General features: G+C 40.6%; 1 protein-coding gene across 5 annotated transcripts in view; it reads right to left on the bottom strand.

The window, feature by feature from the left end:
* Window positions 1-20722, bottom strand: part of LOC125455708 (exocyst complex component 3-like) — a 60105-nt gene that overhangs the window by 10486 nt on the left and 28897 nt on the right. For 3 of the 5 annotated variants that reach the window (XM_048538046.2, XM_048538047.2, XM_048538050.2), the window contains 5 exons: window positions 7911-8011; window positions 3467-3544; window positions 1054-1177; window positions 856-978; window positions 595-750 (listed from right to left, as the gene is read on the bottom strand). In XM_048538046.2, the coding sequence (XP_048394003.2) occupies window positions 595-750; window positions 856-978; window positions 1054-1177; window positions 3467-3544; window positions 7911-8011 (582 nt within the window). The remainder of the gene's footprint in view (window positions 1-594; window positions 751-855; window positions 979-1053; window positions 1178-3466; window positions 3545-7910; window positions 8012-20722) is intronic. The other 2 variants (XM_048538048.2, XM_048538049.2) reach the window with 2 other exon arrangements.

Here is a 20722-nt window from a genome sequence, read left to right as displayed (position 1 = left end):
GGTTGGTTCCAAACCATATTGCTCCAAGATACACACAGTCTCTAATACATTAAATAAACTCTCTCCGAGGCTACTCACGTCAATTTGATTAATCTAGTCTATATGCATATTAAAATCACCCATGATTGTTGGTATACCTTTCTTACAAGCCCCTTAGTATTTCTTTGTTTCTTTTAAGGGATCAATGATGCATTTAACCACTTAACCACATTAAATGTGAAACTTTCAGTATAGTGAAACATTGTTTAGGAAAATGTCTAAATACTGACCTAAAAGATATTTTGTTACTTCTAGGTACAGTAGCAGAACATTGCAAAGATATTCTAGAGAAGAAATGATGTTTTAAATATGCAAAGAGGGTGCAAAGTACATGAAATAAGACACATAGGGGTCACTGCCATATTTGTGACTGGTAAGGAAGTCTGAAGAAACATTCAACTTTTAAAGAAAATAAAAATAATACATAAATAAAACCTGTATACAGTTGGTGAATAATGCTTGAAGAGGTTTTGGCTCACCAGGGGAAAATAAGCCAAAGTTAAGCCAGTGTTTGCAGCATATATTCAATTAAACAAAAACATTTACATTACTTACGAATTCTCCATACATCTCATTTATTGTCCCCAATTCTTCCCTGATCTTATTTGCTGCTCTGTCACGTTCTTCAGATGATTTGCAGCGAAAGCGTTGTTTCACGATTTGTGCTATGTACTCTTTAACAAACTGATAGTGGATGCTAGATACCAAAACCTTTTATTTAAAAGAGATAATTAATTTTCATTTATTTTTAATAGCCATTGTTTTTGCAATATTCAATAACTTAAGTGCCTGATCTATGAACTGTAAATAGTATACCTGGTAATTGGCTGGTTTCATCTTCTTGAACTCTTCACAATACTTTTCAGCAATGCTTATTATCTGATTAAAATCCTCACTATTGGATAGCCACTTCTTTGTCATGAGTTTCTTAAAATAAAGCTAGAGAATAATATTTCTATTTCAGTTGAATAACCTTAACGAATAAATGATTTGAAAACACAAATCCCAACATACCTTCACCCGAAGCAAAATTTCATTTGAGATACTGTTATTGAGTTGTTTTACAACACTGATTAATGTCTTTTCTATTTTGTTGGCATGCACATCATTGTCCTGCTTCAGTTTCTCTATATTTTCTCTGGTGGAACAGAAGGGAGATAAAGACAGTAAGAATTTGATATGTAAAATGATGACTACATATTAAAAAACAGTTGATGGGTGTGGTGCATGAAATATAGAATGCTTTAGGTAGCCTTTATTTTAGTTTTAGCTGTTTCCTCATGTTTTAAGAGTGCCACCTGGAGTGTACACTGTGCTACAACACTAGGCAGGAATTTCCTCAGCCTTTCTGCTGCTTTTACCAGAACACATAGTATATTGCTTTTGCTGGACATTAAGTGTGATTTGATAGATGCAGATGAATGAATCAGCAGGTTAGAATCTGGGAATTCTGCACAGTGTAATTCAAACTGCCCACAAGACGCTTGAAACCATGCTGGATAACACAAATCGACTGCTATGACACCCCAAATAACATTATAAACATTCTCTCCACCATTTGTGCATTGAGGCCATTAGTGCCATCTGCAAGTTGTTTTGCAGAACCTTGCCAAGGGTCCTTTGACAGCACCTTCCAAACTTGCAAACACCCCCAACTAGAAGGCACAATTAGCAGGTGCATGAAAACATCAAGATCCTCAGAAGTTCACACACCATCCTGACTTGAAACAATATCACCACTCTTTCACTGTTGCTGGACACCGAATTACAGTGGGTATACCACATCACATAGATGGCAGTATTTCAAATAGGTGGCCTACCATTACCTACAAAAGCATACTTTAAAACTGATCCCTTGCCAGCATGCTTTCATTGCACAAATTAAACAAAAAGATTAGGGCCTACTCTAGGTATAATAAAGGGACTAGGTTGTACCTGGCAAACCCAACTGAGTTTTTTGAACAAGTGACTAAAGCAGTGTACAGAGGGATGTCCATGGATGCTCTTCGTATGGACTTAAGGCAGCATTTGATTGAAGTATCTCATAAACAAGTGTTAACGCTGAAGCTCATGGGCTTCACATCAAATTACTAACCAGGTTATGAAATCTTGAGCTTCAGGGAAAAATAGACATAATACGTGGATACTCTAATTGACAGGAGGTTATTAGTAGCATCCTGTAAAGATTGTGTTAGGGTTTCAACTATTCATGATATTTATTGATGACTTATATGCTGACACAGAAAGCCACATTCAAATACTTTAATGATACAAAGGTAGACACCATTGTAAAGGCATAGACAGAAGCAGAAAAATATCAAGAAACATTGATAAATACAACGAATGGGAAAATGATGTAAAATTAATTTCAATACTGGAAGCTGTAAGCTTATATGCTTTGCACCTATAAAGAATAAAGCAACATATTTTCTAAATACAAAAGTAAAAGTAGAATGATGGAGTACAGAAGTCACGGGAGGATCCATGAAATCAAATTCTTGTTATGTCATGGAAAAGCACAAAAAAAATCAAAAAGACTGAAAGCCTTTAAGTCTAGAAAACTAGAATGCAAGGATTACAGAAGTAATAAGGCAGCTGTAAAAAGCCCTGCTTGCACAACACATACAAGTAGTTCTTGTGGGTCCATGCCTCGAAAAGAACTAAATGCAGCGAAGTTTTACCACAGGATTCAAGTGCTCCAAAAGGCCCTTACGAGGAAAGATTTCACAAACCGGATTACACTCTCATGGATTTAGAATACTGATCTTAAGGCGAAGACAGAAAGTAGCGAACAAGCTATTTCCATTGGGCCAGATGTCTAGGGGGACACAGCACAACTTAAAAATGATAACTAGACATCTGAGGAGTGAGATTGGGAAATTCTTTTACACCTAAAGGGTAATAGAAATTTGAAACTCTTTCATGTACAGTAATTTACAGTTGAGATATTGGGCAATAGATAGACAGACTTAAGTTGTAGACCATGCTCAACTGAATGGCAAATCATGTTCAAGTTGCTGGTCCACTCCAGTGCCTAATGTATTCTTGTAACCATCAGCACATATTCAGGGCTGACAATATTGCAGGAGTAGCAGAGTGTTGCATGAAGGTCCAGTTGGACGTTCAAGATCCTGCAAGTGCTATCTGAAGAGAAGGAAGGGAATTCTACTAGTTTTCTGACAATCAATACCTCAATCAATAATCTTAAATATAAAAACAAGCCCAAAGTACTGGGGCATTTTTCATACTTTTAAATTGAATTGTGCTGAATTTTCTTGTACATTAGAACAGCAATTACAATTCAAAGTAGTTAGCTGAAAATGAATTGTTTTGAGATTCTCTTCAGTCTTCCATTATTTAAAAGTGAAACTAATACAAATATAATGCTATTTGTACTATTTAATAATAAGTCACTAAAAATAATTACCTCAAATCAATGCAGGTGATGAGGCCTACCATCAGAACTGGTACTACATTTGGCTTGCACATTATTATATCATGATAGCTTGAAAAATAAATCAAAATTAATCATTCCTTAATCCTTATGAAAATGAAGTGTATATTGTAAATAATAAAAAAATTAATCCAACATAAAATAATTCACTTCTCTATACAACAATTACTCTAAATTTAACCAAGCCCCAATTTATCAACATACTTAATCCTCAGAGGAGATAAATTGTACATAAAATGTAAACAAGAGATTAAATGGAATAATTTTAATATTCTAATAGCTGGAATCACTTACAAAAGTTAAATATAGAAAAGGTAAAATTCTTGAATCTATTTGTTATGTCCCTTTTCAAAATAACAGTGTTAACTGTTTTTGAAGCACTTCTACATCTTAGGATATTTTAACATAATGAAAGCATTATCTAAAAAAAACTTGTTGTTGATGCTAACAAAATCATAAAAAATGCAAACAAAACAATCAGGGTTTACTTCTGGAGAAACAGTATTGAAGAGCAGGGAAATGAAGTTAAATATGCATGGAATATTTTCTTGACCACACAATGTGTACAGTTTTCAAATCCATACTATGGATAAAAGGATATTTCTGCACTGAAGACGATGTTAAAAAATGAAATGAGATTTTTTGTCGATAAGAAAATTTAATAAACTACAGGAGGCATTTAAACTTCATGAACACATTTGGCAAATGAAAGATAGAGATGATGTTTCTACTTGTGTAAAAATCCAATAAAGGAGATATAAACATAAAAATGGTCACTTATAAACTCAATAGCTATTCAGAAGAACATTTTACACAAAAATTGTTAGACCGTGGTACTGAACCTAATAGTGTCAATGTCTTTAAGGGTAAGTAACTAAACGAGGGAAAATGGAATAGGATGATATGTAGATAAAGTTGAAGTAGGATATGTGGCTCGTGTAGACCATAAACATTGGTACAGAACAATTTATACCCCAAAATAAAAGATGCATAGAACATAAGAAGCCTATTAGCTTATTGTGTTTATATCAACTGAAACAAGACTTAAATAATACCACTTTGCAGCTCTTGGCTTTCAGCCCAGAAACTATGGCAACTGAAATTTAAGTTCAATTTTTAAAAAATGTGATGAAGGTTTCTTCTTCTGCCCTGTTCTGGGCATAAAGGTGCAGCTTCCACCACATTGAATGAAAAGAAATATTGAATGGCATGGCATTCAATTATCTATGAAGTTCCAGAAATTCCAAAAAAAGATGTGCAACAAAAATAATAAGATTAAAAGCATGCAGAGTAGAATTCGAAACCTTTCAAAAAGGATAATTGAGATTCCTTACTTCCCTTGCTGTACAGTCACATTCACTGGTATAAATCAGACAGAGAGTAGCTATATGATTTAACTTTTATTTGGGGAAGGCCTATCAGATTGGAAGATTATTTATTTGGATAATTTATATTTTTAATTATAATATGTATTTTTTATAATAATTCATTCGTTTTTATAAAGGGAAAAAGACAGAATCCAGGAAATTCCAAACCAGTTAGCTCAACATCTGGCAAGAGAAATATGTTAGAAGTTATATTGAAAGAAGTTATAGCAAAAGTTTTAGATAAATTCAAGGTAATCAGGCAGAGTCAATGTGCCCAATTAGGGCAATCATATTTTACCAGATTGGAGTAATTGGAGGAAATAACATGTCCTGTAAATACAGGGTAACTTTATATGCACTTAGATTTCCAGAGACCATTTGATAAAACATCACATCACAAATTATTGCAGAAAATAAGAGCTTATGGCGTAGGAGGATAGAATATTGGAATGGATAGAAAATTGCTTCCTGTTAGCCAGAGACTGGGTGAAAACTGGTCTTTTTCAAGTTGGGAGATTGCAATGTGTGGTGTCCCACTGGGATCAGTGCTGGAACTGTTAATAATTCACAAAACTGATTTGGATGAAGGGATGGAATGTACAGTTGGCAAATTTACTGATGGCACAAAAGGTCAGTAAGGAAAAACTAGGTGGAATGAAAGTATGTTCTGAAGCAGACCTACAAGGCTACAAAATAATATAGGTAGGTTAGGTGATAAAATGTGAGGCTGGATGAACACAGCAGGCCCAGCAGCATCTCAGGAGCACAAAAACTGACGTTTCGGGCCTAGACCCTTCATCAGAGAGGGGGATGGGGTGAGGGTTCTGGAATAAATAGGGAGGGGGGGGGGTGCGGACCGAAGGAGAGAAAAGAAGACAGGTGGAGAGAGTATAGGTGGGGAGGTAGGGAGGGGATAGGTCAGTCCAGGGAAGACGGACAGGTCAAGGAGGCGGGATGAGGTTAGTAGGTAGGAGATGGAGGTGCGGCTTGGGGTGGGAGGAAGGGATGGGTGAGAGGAAGAACAGGTTAGGGAGGCAGAGACAGGTTGGACTGGTTTTGGGATGCAGTGGGTGGAGGGTAAGAGCTGGGCTGGTTGTGTGGTGCAGTGGGAGGAGAGGACAAACTGGGCTGTTCGTCCCCTCCCCCCACTGCACCACACAACCAGCCCAGCTCTTCCCCTCCACCCACTGCATCCCAAAACCAGTCCAACCTGTCTCTGCCTCCCTAACCTGTTCTTCCTCTCACCCATCCCTTCCTCCCACCCCAAGCCGCACCTCCATCTCCTACCTACTAACCTCATCCCGCCTCCTTGACCTGTCCGTCTTCCCTGGACTGACCTATCCCCTCCCTACCTCCTCACCTATACTCTCTCCACCTATCTTATTTTCTCTCCATCTTCGGTCCGCCTCCCCCTCTCTCCCGATTTATTCCAGAACCCTCACCCCATCCCCCTCTCTGATGAAGGGTCTAGGCCCGAAACGTCAGCTTTTGTGCTCCTGAGATGCTGCTGGGCCTGCTGTGTTCATCCAGTCTCACATTTTATTATCTTGGATTCTCCAGCATCTGCAGTTCCCATTATCACTCATAGGTAGGTTAGGTGGCTGGGCAAATGTAACAAATGGAGTATAACACATGAAAATGAGAAATTTCCATTTTGGCAGGTTATAATAATCAATTAGACTATCTAAACAGTGACAGTTTGCAGAGCTGTGAGATGCAGAAGCTCTGCAAATTGTGAATGGCTAATATGTAGAAACAGCAAATAATTAGGAAAGGTAACTTCTTTTTTGGAAAAGGCAGTTTGTGTTTCAGTTATACATGGCATTGATGAGATTACATCTGGAATATTATGTAGAATATTGGTTTCCTTATTTAATGCATAGAAGGATTACCAGACTAATATTTGGAAGGAATTGGGTGTCTTACGAGGAAAGATTGGACAGAATAAACAAAGTACTGCAGATGCTGGAGATCTGAAACAAAAAAAAAGTAATGGAGAAATGTAGCTATCCTGGCAAAACCTGTGTTGATGTTTTGAGTCCTATACAAAATCCTTCTTCTCGAGAGACTTAAACTTGAAAGATGCTGTCAGACCTGCTGAATTTCCCCATCACTGTGTTTTTATTTTGGACAGGATAAACTTACTTTTCAAAACTCCAATGAATGCAAGAAGCAACTTGCTTCAAACATACAAGATCCTGAGAAGTCTTGGCAAATTGGATATGGGGAGGTTTATGTCAAAAAATAAGGGGTCAACTAATTAAAACAGAGACGACATTTTGTTTTCCTCACAGGATACTGTATCTTGGATCACTTTCCTGAAAAGATGGTGGAAACAGAGCCTTGACAAAGGTTGACAGGTTCTTGCTAAGCAAGGGGATGCATTTGTCAACTGCAGGTAGGCAGGAATGTAGACTTGAGGTTACAATCAGATCAGCCATGATCTCTTCAACAAGTACATCAGGCTCAAGGGGTTGAAAGGTCAATTTGTTTAGAATTAAAATCCCTGCAGCATGGAAACAAGTCATTTGGCCCAACAAGTCCACACCAATGCCGTGAAGAGCAGTTCACCTAGACTGTCACCCCCGCTCTATTTCTGTAAACTTGCATTTCCCATGGCTAATCCACCTAGCCTATACATCCTTGGATATGATGGGCAATTCAGCACGGCCAATACACCTAACCTGCAGGTCTTTGCACTGTGGGAGGAAAGCAGAGCACCCGGAGGAAACCTATGTAGACATGGGGAAAATGTGCAAACTCCGTACAGACAGTTACCGGAGGCTGGAATTGAACCTAGGCCCCTGGCGCGGAGTGGCAGCATTGCTAACCACTGAGGCACCATGCTGACTGGTTCCTTTGTTTGTATATTTAATTCCTGTAGAATTTCTTATACGTTGATACTGGTTTAATGGCCATGCACTCTAATCAATGTGGTTTGTATAAGAGCCTTCTAAAAAATCTAGTGATTCAGGTACAAAATCTCCAGTGTCATGAAGGCAGTAAACATACGACTCTAAAACAGGCTATAATGTTAGTATAAAAATTACCAGTGTATTAAATTTTCTAATTCATCAAAACAGATATGTAAAGCTTTGTCCTTCAGTTTTTTGCTGATGTTGTCTACATTTTTCAGACATTCATAAACCATCTGCAAAATAAAATCATTCAGAAATGAAATTACAGTTGTTGTACAATCATACTTTACTTCTCTTAATAGAGCTGATTAAATTTACAAAACATGTACTTACTGATGTTGTGAATCACCAAATTAAGTATTGACTACTATACAAGAAACCAGATCTACTCTCACCATGCTGACACTAAGTTGCATTATCAGCATTTTCAATAATGAATTCCACCTACGAAACGTTTCCCCTTGGTGGAGAAATCAATGACTGGGGACACCTATTTAAGCTAAGACGCAGGATATTTAGAAAAGTTGCAAAGGTTTTAGAGAACTATAACTCATTGCCTGTAAGGGTGGTACAGGCAGACATACAAAAGCATTTAAGTAGTATTTAGATATAAACTTGCACTGCCAAGGCTTTGAACCAAGAGACCATAAAGCCATAATAAATAGAAACAGGAGTAGGCTGTTCAACCCCTCAAATCTGCTCCATCATTCAATAGGATCATGGCCGATGCAGGAAAAAGGGCTAGGTGGTTGTTTTTGATCAGCACAGATCAGATGGGCCAAATGGCCCTTTTTGTGCCTAGACCTCTTATGACTTTAAGGGGAGGGAATCCATCTCAAATATCTCATGACATAAAGCAAGAAAAAAGATAAAACAAAAAGGAAAAAAAGTACGAATAACCTTGATAGTTCCAGTTGGAACTCTTGTTCCATGTGATTTTCCCAGACTTCATCCCTGTCTCAGTTCATCTATTACTCAAATTCTTGTCTGTACCCTCTGTATCATCAAACATTTCAGCAGGCCCCTGGCTGTTCTTCCATATTCTATCCCCTACAGAAACTCACTGATACATCTGGTCTCCAATTTTAGACACTCTTCCATTTTAATAATAATTAATCCACCATTGGCACCTGTGCCTTCAGTTGTATAGTTTCGAACTCTGGAGCACTTTTCCTATACCTCTCTAACACTGCACTTCACTTTCTTCCTTTAAGACACATGCTAAAATCTACACAGAATAGATTAATAGAACCTCTAGAGAGCACAAGCAGGCCATTTCTACCCTTCAAAGACCACCCACACAGACCCAACCCCCTACCTTACTCCTGTAACTCTGCATTTCTCATGGCTAATCCACCTAGCCTGCACATCCCCAGACACTATGGACAATTTAGCATTGCTAATCCACTTAACCTTCACATCTTTGGACTGTGGGAGAAAACTGGAGCACTTGGAGGAAATCAGTGCAGACATGGGGATAACAAGGTGTAGAGTTGGATGAACACAGCAGGGCAAGCAGCATCAGAGGTGCAGGAAAGTTGACGTTTCGGGCCAAGACCCTTCTTCAGAAATGGGGGACGGGAAGGGGATTCTGAAATAAATAGTGAGAGAGGGTGAAGCGATAGAAGATATCAGCCTTCCTGCTTCGCTGATGCTGCTTGGCCTGCTGTGTTCATGCAGCTCTACACCTTGTTATCTCAGATTCTCCAGCATCTGCGGTTCCTACTATCTTGCAGACATGGGGAGATTGTGCACACTCTGCGCAGACAGTTGCCCAAGGTTAGAATCGAACCCAGGTCCCTGGCAGTGCTAACCACTGAGCCACTGTGCTGCCCTAACATGTCCAGCCCAACCTTTGGTCACTCTTCACAACATCTCCTCACATAGTCTTTTGTCCCATTTTGTTTTATAATGCTCCTGTGAAGTGCCTTGACCTTTGTACAGATCAGCAACAACATTTTCAAAAACAAGAAACCTGAAATCTCATTATGTACTGGAAGAATGAAACCTTGAAATTCAACAAAAGCATTACTACTATACAAGTGTCAAACAAAGCGAGCATTAGATTCTAAGAAAAACCTGAAACAACTGCAGATGCTGTAAATCAGGAACAAAACAGAAGTTTCTGGAAATGCTCAGCAGGTCTGGCAAAATCTGAGAAGAAAAATCAGAATTAACATTTTGGGTCCGGTAGGGTTACCGGACCTGAAGCACTAAATTATCTTAGCGCGTCTTCTAATCTCTAAAACACAAAGTCAACATTAAACATATTCATAGGCAGCGTACAATTGATTGCAAGCCATCAGCTACACATCAAATGACAGAAACAGATAAAACAAATCTTACAAATGGTCTCAGCTTTCAGGTCAATCTATAGTCACAAACTCCTTGAAAGCAGTCTTCTTTTTGAAGAATTTCAGCTCTTTTTCTACATGTTGGGCTGCTCACCAATGGATAGCAACACCCGACAAGCCAGAGTTCCACAGACATGTCTTCCTTAAAAAATTAGTACACATCTGCAGAAGCTTCCTGCCTCAAGCTGAATGACATTGATCCAATGTATCTCAGACAGCAAGTGGTTTCTATCTTGAGCCAGTCTAGCCCGGTTATAACTTTATACGTTTCTAGGAGATTCCCCCTACCACCTCATTCTTACAAATATTTTTATGTAGTCTTTTTTTTTATTTAGTCCTACTCGATTCAGTTTCGCTTCATACATCAGTTTTGCCATCCTCGGAATCAGTCTGGTAAAATTATGTTGCATACCCTCTATTGCCAGCACATCTTTCCCTAGATAAAGGAGACCAGAACTGGACACACTACTCCAGGTGTGTCATCAAAGCCCAAGGCAACTGCAGCTAGGTATCCCTGCTCCTGCATTCCAATCCTGTCCTTTTGTAGGCCAGCATACCATTTGAATTCTTCACTGCCTGCTACACCTGCATGTTTACTTTCAGTAACTTGGAAGGACACCCAGGGTGCATTGTACTTTGAGCGACAATAGGAACTGCAGCTGCTGGAGAACCTGCGATAACAAGGTGTAGAGCTGGATGAACACAGCAGGCCAAGCAGCATCAGCTGAAATCTTCTACCTGCCTCCTCCTCTCTCCCTATTTATTTCAGAATCCCCTTCTCCTCCCCCATTTCGGAAGAAGGGCCTAGTCCTGAAACGTCAGCTTTCCTGCTCCTATGATGCTGTTTGGCCTGCATTGTACTTTGCCATTTTCTAACTCATCATCATTCAGATAATAATCTACTTTCCTGTTTTTGCTAACAAAGTGGATAAGTTTGTCTACATTTTTCTTGATTTCCTGTGCATTTGCCCACTCACTCAACTTATTCAAATCATATGGAAGATTCTCCACATCCTCCTCAAGGTTCACCCTCACATCCAACTTTGTACTGTGTGCAAACTTGGTGATATTACATTTAGTTTCTATGTCATTTTAACATATGTTGTGACCAGCTGGGATCCAAACACTGATCCTTGATGTACTATGCAAGTCACCACCCACTGGTAAAAAGATTTGGTTATTCCTACACTTTGTTTCCTAACTGTCAATTAGTTCTCTATTGATGACAGCACACTAATCCCAATCCCATGTACTTTAATTTTACATGTTAATCTCTTATGTGGAACAATAGCTTTTTGTTTTATTATAGAGTCATACAGCACACTAACAGAAGTTCATGGCAGGGCGTGTTTGGTTCCTTCATCAATTTCTCAAGTTCGCAGAAAAGAGTTCACATTGTCAATTTGAGATAACAAAGTGGAACACAGCAGGCCAAGCAGCATCAGAGATGCACACATTTGTTCACTAGGAGAAACACTATTGATGGAAATATCCATGGACTCATCAGAAACAAGTTCTGCCCAACATCACCTCCATTATTGTTTAGAAGCAGCACAGCATTAAGCTGAACACTAAAATCAAATGCTATTTCCCAACCAATCTGCATATGATGCAGAATCTTTGGTCTGCTATGGTGCCACATCAGAGGTTGGACTTGCAAAAAGGCATAGGATCCAGTGAGGATTTGATGGCAAGACAATAATCTATAACAACAATATCCTCTGTCGTGCTGGTCTCAACAGCACAGAGACCACCGCCAAAAATTATATATGAATGGCCAGGGCATACCTCTCTGATGGATGACTACAAAATACCCAGGCAAGTTGTCCAAGAAAATCTGACTCAGAACAAACAGAATCAAACAAGTCAGCACAAATGATAAAACCACACCCAAAAAAGAGAGTTTGATTAATTTATGCCCATTTTCCTAACGAAAGTATTGTATCTGACTGGCCCACGTGGAGGCAAGAACTGAATTTTTTCCCAAATTTCCTGCGGGCCATTTTTGCAAAATTCATAGCAGTCAATGTATCTGGAGGTGGCACAATCACATAAGTACCCACAAGCACCAACAACTACAATATGAAATGTTACTTTTTTGGACACCCATGCTGATCCCACAATCAACTTCTGAGTCACAAGAACTCACAGAAGATTAAGAAATCACTCAGAGCTTGGACATGCATAAACAAAGACAACCATTAAATAGAATTTGCCTTTTTAAAAAAAATTCTACTGCTCCAAAAGGTTTGCTTCTACTGGTTATGCTAACATGTGACACAACCTTTAGTGTTTGATTTATCTGCAAGCCGAGATACCCTCAAGTCCTCTAAATTATTTCAGTTTGCTTCTTCCAAGTAACAAGTGACTGCACCATTCTTCATAACAAAATGTGCAACCGTAAATTTACGTTGAACATCATTTACCAGTCATTTTTCCAGCCTGCAAGTTTATTAATGTCCTCCTGTAATTAGTTGTGTTCCTTTTCAGAGCTGATCACCCTAATTTGGTGTCATCTATAAATTTAGAAGTAGCATTTTTGATTCAAGTCCAAATTGTGAACAGTAGTCCTCTGAATGCTGATTTTTGTGGCAAACCAATTCCCACCTTTTGTCACCAAATTACTCTCCTTTACTCCCACTCTCTGCTTTTTGCCTTCAAAGCAGCTAACAATTTAGTTTGCCACTTGTCCTCTACATCCACATCTCTAGTCTTGTCTAAACATTTATTATGGAGAATCTCATCAAACAGCATATAAAATCCAAAAACTTTTAAAATTAATTCATGGGACACTGGCTGGGCAGCCTTTATTCACCATAACCTGTTGCCCTTCAGAAGAAGGTGGTGATCTGCCTTCTTGAACTGCTGCAGTTCACCTGCTATGGGTTGGCCCACAATGCCATGAGGGAGGGGCGTCCAGGAATTTGACCCAATGACATTGAAGGGACAGCATTTCCAAGTCAGGATGGTGAGTTACTTGAAGGAGAACTTTCAGGTTGTGGAGTTCACATGTATCTGTTGCCCATGTCCTTGTGATGGAAATATATGTGAGTTCACAAAAGTGCTCAGGATCTATAGTGAATTTCTGCAGTGCATCTTGTAGAGGAAACACACTGCTGCTAATGAACATCTGTAGTAGAGGGTGTAGATGTGGTGCCAATCAAGCAGACTGCTTTCACTTGGGGATGGGGTCAAACCTCAAGCATTGTCCGAGTACAGCTTCAACAATCAGGGAATCTTCCATCACACAGTTACACTTGTGCCTTCTAGATGGTGAATAGGCTTTGGGGAGTCAGGAGGTGAGTTACTCACCGCAGCATTGTCTGCCCTGCTCTTATGCCCACTGTTGTCTATGTGGTGAGTCCAGTGAGTTTCTGGACAATGTAACTCCAAGAACGTTGATAGTGGGAGATTCAGATGGTAGTACCGTTGAATGACAAGAGCTAGTGGTTGGATTGTCTCTTATTAGTGACGGTCATAGCCTAACATTGTTGTGGCTTGAACATTACTTGCTTTTTGTCGGCCCAAGCCTGGATATTATCCTGATTTTGATGCATTTGAACATTGACTGCTTCAGTATCTGAACAGTTGTGAATGGTACTGGACACTGCACATCCCATTCTGACGCTATGATGGAGGAGCGGTCATTGATGAAGTAGCTGAAGATGGTTGATTCTAGGACACTAACCTGAAGAGCTCCTGTAGAGAAGCTCTGGAGCTGGAGATGACTGACTTTCAACAGCTACACCAATTTCCTATGTGCCAGGTATGACTCCAATCAGCAGAGAGTTTGACCTGATATCTACTGATTCTAGTTTTGTAGTGTTTCTTGATGACACATTCAGTTGACTGTAGCCTTAATGTCAAGGGCTGTCACTCTCACCTCAGCTCTGGAATTCAGCTCTTCTTTTGTCCATGTTTGAATCAAGACTGTAATTGAAGTCATGAGTAGAGTGGTCCTGGTGGAACCCAAACTCTGTGTCACTGAGCAGGTGCTGCTTGAAAACACTGTTGATAACATGCTTCATCACTTTACCGATGATTGAGAGTAGACTGATGGGGAAATAATAGTGGTGAACAATTAAACAACTCACTGGAGGAGGAGACTCCACAAATATCCCTATCCTCAATAATGGAAGAGCATTGGATTTGTCTACATTGTTGGGTGGTTACCAGTGTTGCAAATTGTTTGGAACAGCTTGGCTAGAGGAATGGCAAGTGCGTGAGCACAAGTCTTTAGTATTACTGCTGGAACGTTGTCAGGACCCAAAACCTTTACACCATTCAATGCCTCCCGTTCTTTCTTAATATCACGTGGAGCAAATTGAATTGGCTGAAGACTGGTATCTGTAATGCTGGAGACCTCTGGAAGGGGCCACAATGAATCATTTACTTGGCACTTGTGGCTGAAGATTTCTGCAAATGCTTCAGTCTTGACTTTTGCCCTGATGTGCAATGCTCTTCCATTATTGAGGATGGGGATATTTGTGGAATCTCCTCCTTCAGTGAGTTGTTTAATCGTCCATCACCGTCATGGCTGGATGTGGCAGGACTACAGCGCTTAAATCTGACCTGCTGGTTGTGGGCTTGCTTCACTATCATTTGTTGCTTACATGGTTTGCCATACAAGTACTACTGTTTGGTAGCTTCATCTGGTCGACACGTCATTTTTAGATGCTGCTCATAGCAAGATCTCCTGCAATTATCACTGAACCAGGGTAAACCCCTGGGCTTGATGGTAATGTTTGGGTGAGGGACATGCCAAGCAATCAGTTTGAAGATTGCACCGAGGTACAATTCTGCTGCAGGTGCTCCATGGCTAATGGATGCACAGTCTTGAGCTGCCAGATCTATTCAAAGCCTGTGCTATTTAGCAAGGTGATAGGGCCACACAACATGATACAGGTTACTCTCAATGTGAAGGCATTGTTTCTAGAAGGATTGTAGGTGTTCATTCTTACCGATATGGTTGTGGACAGATGCATCTACAACCAGCAGTTTGTTATCAATCAGGTCAAGTTATTCCCCTTGCTGGCTCCCTCACCACTTGCAACAGACCCAGTCTAGCAGCTACACTGTTTAGGACCAAACTAGCTCAATCAGTACAGCTGCTGCTGAGCCACTCTTGGGAGTGGACATTGAAATTCTCCACCCAGAATACATTTTGGATCATTGCCACTCTGATATTTCCTCCAACTGTTGATCAACATGGAAAAGTACTGTTTCATCAACTATGGGAGGATGGTACATTGTAACCAGAAGGTTTCCTTGCCCATTTTTAAACGTCATGGGCAGACTCCCAAGGCGACAACCTCTGGTGGGATTGTCCTGCTAGTGGGACAGGACACATGCAGAGACCTAGTCATATTTAAGGAATCATATCTTCCAAACAATGTCAGGCTGTTGCTTCACTAGTCTGACACAGCTCTCCCAATTTTGCCACTAGCCTCCATATGTTAGCAAGGAGGACTTTTCAGAGTCAACAGGGCTATTTCAGACATTGTCTTTTCCAATGCGTATGTCAATGCTATGTTGCCCATCCATGTGACTCCAGACCCACAACAACGTGACTGATTCACAACTGCTTTCTGAGATGGCATAGCAAATCGTTCAATTACACCAACTGCTATGAAGTCTCATCAACAACATCATAATTTAGTTGATAAGACTTCATAGCAATTGGTACAATTGAGTGTTTTGCTATGCCATTTCAGACAGCAGTTGAGAATCAACGACATTGCTGTGGGTCTGAAGTCACATGTAGGCCAGACCAGGTGAGGATGGCAGAGTTCCTTCTCTGAAGGACATTAGAGAGCCAGATGGCTTTTCTAATAGATGACAATGGTTTCATGGTTTAATTATTCATAGCTGCAGAATTATCTACCTGCTCCATAGTTTATTACTTTCTATTTTAATTAAGAAGGAATGAATAAAAGTTGATCAGACAAGTCCTTCCCCTTTCTGTAAATAATCCAATGATTACTTATTATATAGTTCCTTCTAGGTGACTTTCCATCCTTTTCTTTAAGATGGTGTGGAGAATTAGAAAGGTTAATAGATTTGTTGGAGATAAAAGTTATTGTAATTCATAAACCCAAGCTATTCACCTAATCTTTCACTTCTGTATCCTTTTTCCACTAGCCTATTTGTCTGGAAAAGCTGATAGGTTCCATCCAGAGTATGTGCAAGACAGACAGATGGCAAGAGTAATAGGAAACTGAGTCTTTTATCTGCATGACTGTAATAAAGGGTTTTTGACATTAGCCATCTCCAACTCAATTTGGCTTTTGTCCCATGACAATAGGAATACTAACACTAAAACAATATTGTTGCAAGGGTGTGACAGGAAAGGTGGGGGTGGGAATGTGGGGGCGGGAATGTGGGGGCATGTGTGAGAGCAAGATGCAAACTCTATGTAAGGAAGGGCTGCTATTAGCTATGCTGCCAAAAGCAACTGAACTGCATGGAAAAACTTGGAGCTGCGAAGGGCTCGTAACAAATCGGTAGGAGGGGGTTAGGGTTGAAAGCTGACAAATATTTGGAAACAAGTCTAAGGGTAGCGCTGGCCTCGAGAAGCTCACTCAAAAGAGCTGGAATTGTGCCCATAAGTGCTGTAGTTTCTAAGAATCGAATAGAGTGTCGTCCCAGAGAAGGAAGGTGAACGACCAGAACACGAGCTGTTGGTAGAGCAATCGATGACATAACAGTCTTTAAGAGATTTTAACAGGTCAACAAAACACATTCATTTTGAAGTTTTAATAAGGTCCATGGTGTTACCAACGTCTGGAGGGATTGCGCAGAAATCTGCAGGATCTATCTTCATCACACATGCTGTTTGATGCGCTCTATGGAGTGTTTGATCATCGTTTGTGCGTTACCCATATTTGTCCACATTATGTTTGGGATGTTAAAACATGAGGCATATATAACTGAGTGTAGTTTAAGTTTTTTTGTCAATAATCTTCCATGTTTATTGATTGAGGAAACTAAGCTGAATTGTTTCAAATTCTAAACTACAGTCTAAAACCTACATAATTGGCCATATCACCATTCTGGTTAAATTTAAAATTTGTTATGATCATAAGTGGAATGGGACTAGACAGAAATTGGTGCACTTCCAACCTCAGGTGTGACAGAACCATTTGTTCATATGGACTTATAGGCTAAATACTCCACATTCACAACTGGGAATGAAATATTGTCTTGGTTGGGTGAGAGAAGATAGCAAGTAGGAAAAAATGGGTATATACCCAATCAATTCTCTCCCCATGACAGCAAGAAATGGATGAAAGCACTGAATACTGCAAAAGGCTATGGGCCCTGACAACATTCTAGAAATAGTACTGAAACAAAGATTTGTGCTTCAGAACTAGTTGCACCTTTAACCAGGCTGTTCCAGTACTACTTCAACACCAGCATCAACTCAGCAATGTGGAAAATTGCCGAGTTATACCTTACCCAATTAAAGGAGGATAAATGCAATCAAGTCACTTATTACCTCAGTCTACTCAAGTGGTACTTGCTCAGCAATAAAGGGTGCACTAATGCTGAGTTTGAATTTTATCAGAGCCATTCTGCTTCTGACTTCATTACTGGCTTGGTCCAAACATGGACAACAGAGCTGAACTCTAAAGGCTAGATGAGAGTGGCTGCTGTTGACATGAAGGTAGTAAATGGCCAAGTGGATCATCAAGAAGCCCTAGTTAAACTAGAGTAAATGAAAATTTTGAGGGAACTCTGTTAGTTTGAATTATATCCAGCAGAAAGGAAGATGTTGTTGCTGTTGATCGATCATCTCAGTCTCAGGACATCACTATAGGAGCTCCCCAGGATAGTGCCCTGGGCCCAATTGTCCTCAGTTGCTTCATTAATAATGTTCCCTCCATCAGCAAGGTCAAGTGTATAATTGTTCACTGATGATTGCATAATATTCCGCACCATGTTTGACCTATCGGATGCAGGAACAGTCCTCCTCCAAATGCAGCAAAATTTGGGCAACATCCAGGCTTGGGCTGATAACTGACAAGGAACATTCGCCCCACACAAACATCAGACAATGACCATCTCAGGTTGGAAAAAAAATGTAATATTCACCCTTTATGTTCAAAGGCATTATCACATCTGAATTTGGCTTTATCAATATTCTGCCTTTATTACATTCCAGAAACCAAACTAGACTAGCCATATAAATACTGCAGCTACAATAGCAGATCAGAGGTTTTACTTTCCACAGAAATTCTCTCGCCACTCATTTGCCTGGTACCTGTCCACTATTTACAAAGAACAAATCACAAGTGTGACGGAATATTGACTGCTTGCCTGGATGGGTGCAGCTCCAACAATGTTCAATACTATCCTGAATAAAGCAGCCTGTTTGGCTGGCATCATGATCACCATCTTCATATAGTGTATACCACATACGAGATGCAATTAAGAAATTCACCCTGGTCTCTTCACCAACACCATTCACATCTATGACCACTAACACCTAAAAAGAAGTGGACAGCAGATGCACGGAATACCACCAACTGCAAGTTCCCTTCCAAAAAGCATACCATCCCGATTTGGACCTTTATCATGTTTTGTTCACTTGCACTTGGTCAAAACTCCAGACTTCCTCCCTGAAAGCATTGTGAAAGTGCCTATGCTCACAGGACATGTGCTCAAGAAGGCAGATCAACTCATCCCCTTCTCAAGGGCAATTAAGGATGAGCAATAAATGCTGGGCTAGACAATGAAAAAAACTTAAAAGAAGTTGGTAAGAAGTAATGAGTGATGTGCCATAAAACATCTGTGTGGAGGCCTCAGCTACTCACTATATTTGTAACGGAGATAACTCAATAGACAGCAAATATTTAAGAATATCAAAAGATACAAAAATTGATGGCACAGTAAACAGTATAAGCAGGATCCAGTAATTATAAAGATAAACTGATAGATTAAATAAGTGGACAAAACAGCGCCAGAAGGTTTTAATGCGAGAAAGTGTGGCCTTATCTGTGTGCAGCCAAAAAAGATAGCTCCAATATCAAGTAAATGGCAAATAGCTACGAACATTTGGAGGCCTAAAGAAATTTGTGGATATTTATACGTTGTACATTAAAATGTAAAAGTCAGGTACAAAGAATAAATCGAAAAGGTTCATGGAATGTTAGTGGTCATAACTAGAGGGCGATGTTGCTGCAGCCATAGAAAGTCCTGGTATTTTCTGTAACACTTTTCACAAAACAAGTAGCTTGTTTTGAATGCTGTGAAATTACCTCAGAGGATTTTATTAGCAACTGTTGTTAATATAATGCAGCAAGGTTTATTTAAAAATAACTGATAACTTATTACAATTTAGAGAAAATATAATGGCATTAATTGCTGGAAAAACCCAACAGAAAGTTGGGTCCAAGATATTAAAGTGTGAAGCTGGATGAACACAGCAGGCCAAGCAGCATCTCAGGAGCACAAAAGCTGACATTTCGGGCCTAGACCCTTCATCAGAGAGGGGGATGGGGTGAGGGTTCTGGAATAAATAGGGAGAGAGGGGGAGGTGGACCGAAAATGGAGAGAAAAGAAGATAGGTGGAGAGGAGAGTATAGGTGGGGAGGTAGGGAGGGGATAGGTCAGTCCAGGGAAGACGGACAGGTCAAGGAGGCGGGAGAAGGTAGTAGGTAGGAAATGGAGGTGCGGCTTGAGGTGGGAGGAAGGGATGGGTGAGAGGAAGAACAGGTTAGGGAAGTGGAGACAGGCTGGGTTGGTTTTGGGATGCAGTGGGGGGAGGGGACGAGCTGGGCTAGTTTTGTGATGCAGTGGGGGGAGGGGAAGAACTGGTCTGGTTTTGGGATGCAGTGGGGCAAGGGGAGATTTTGAAGCTGGTGAAATCCACATTGATACCATCGGGCTGCAGGGTTCCCAAGCGGAATATGAGTTGCTGTTCTTGCAACCTTCAGGTGGCATCATTGTGGCACTGCAGGATGCCCATGATGGACATGTCGTCTGAGCAATGGGAGGGGGGTTAAAATGGTTTGCGACTGGGAGGTGCAGTTGTTTATTGCGAACCGAGCAGAGGTGTTCTGCAAAGCGGTCCCCAAGCCTCCGCTTGGTTTCCCCAATGTAGAGGAGGCCACACCGGGTACAATGGATACAGTATACCACAATGGCAGATGTGCAGGTGAACATCTGCTTAAATGTGGAGGGTCATCTTGGGGCCTGGGATGGGGGTGAGGGAGGAGGTGGGGGAGCAAGTGTAGCACTTCCTGCGGTTGCAGGGGAAGGTGCCGGGTGTGGTGGGGTTGAAGGGGAGTGTGGAGTGGACAAGGGAGTCATGGAGAGAGTGGTCTCTCCGGAAGACCCTCCCTCGACGTCTTCATCTCCAACCGCCGTCGAGACATTAACCGCCTCAACCTCTCCACCCCTCTCACCCACTCCAACCTCTCCACTGCAGAATGGGCGGCCCTCCGCTCCAACCCCAACCTCACATCAAACCCGCAGATAAGGGAGGCGCAGTGGTAGTATGGCGCACTGACCTCTACATCACCGAGGCCAAACGGCAACTCTCCGACACCTCCTCCTACCGCCCCCTTGATCATGCCCCCACCCCCA

Source organism: Stegostoma tigrinum, chromosome 10 (assembly GCF_030684315.1).
Source record: "Stegostoma tigrinum isolate sSteTig4 chromosome 10, sSteTig4.hap1, whole genome shotgun sequence".
In the NCBI taxonomy this organism is placed as follows: Eukaryota; Metazoa; Chordata; class Chondrichthyes; order Orectolobiformes; family Stegostomatidae; genus Stegostoma; species Stegostoma tigrinum.
Note: the sequence above shows the minus strand (reverse complement) of the source record. Positions and strands in the feature narration are given on the sequence as shown.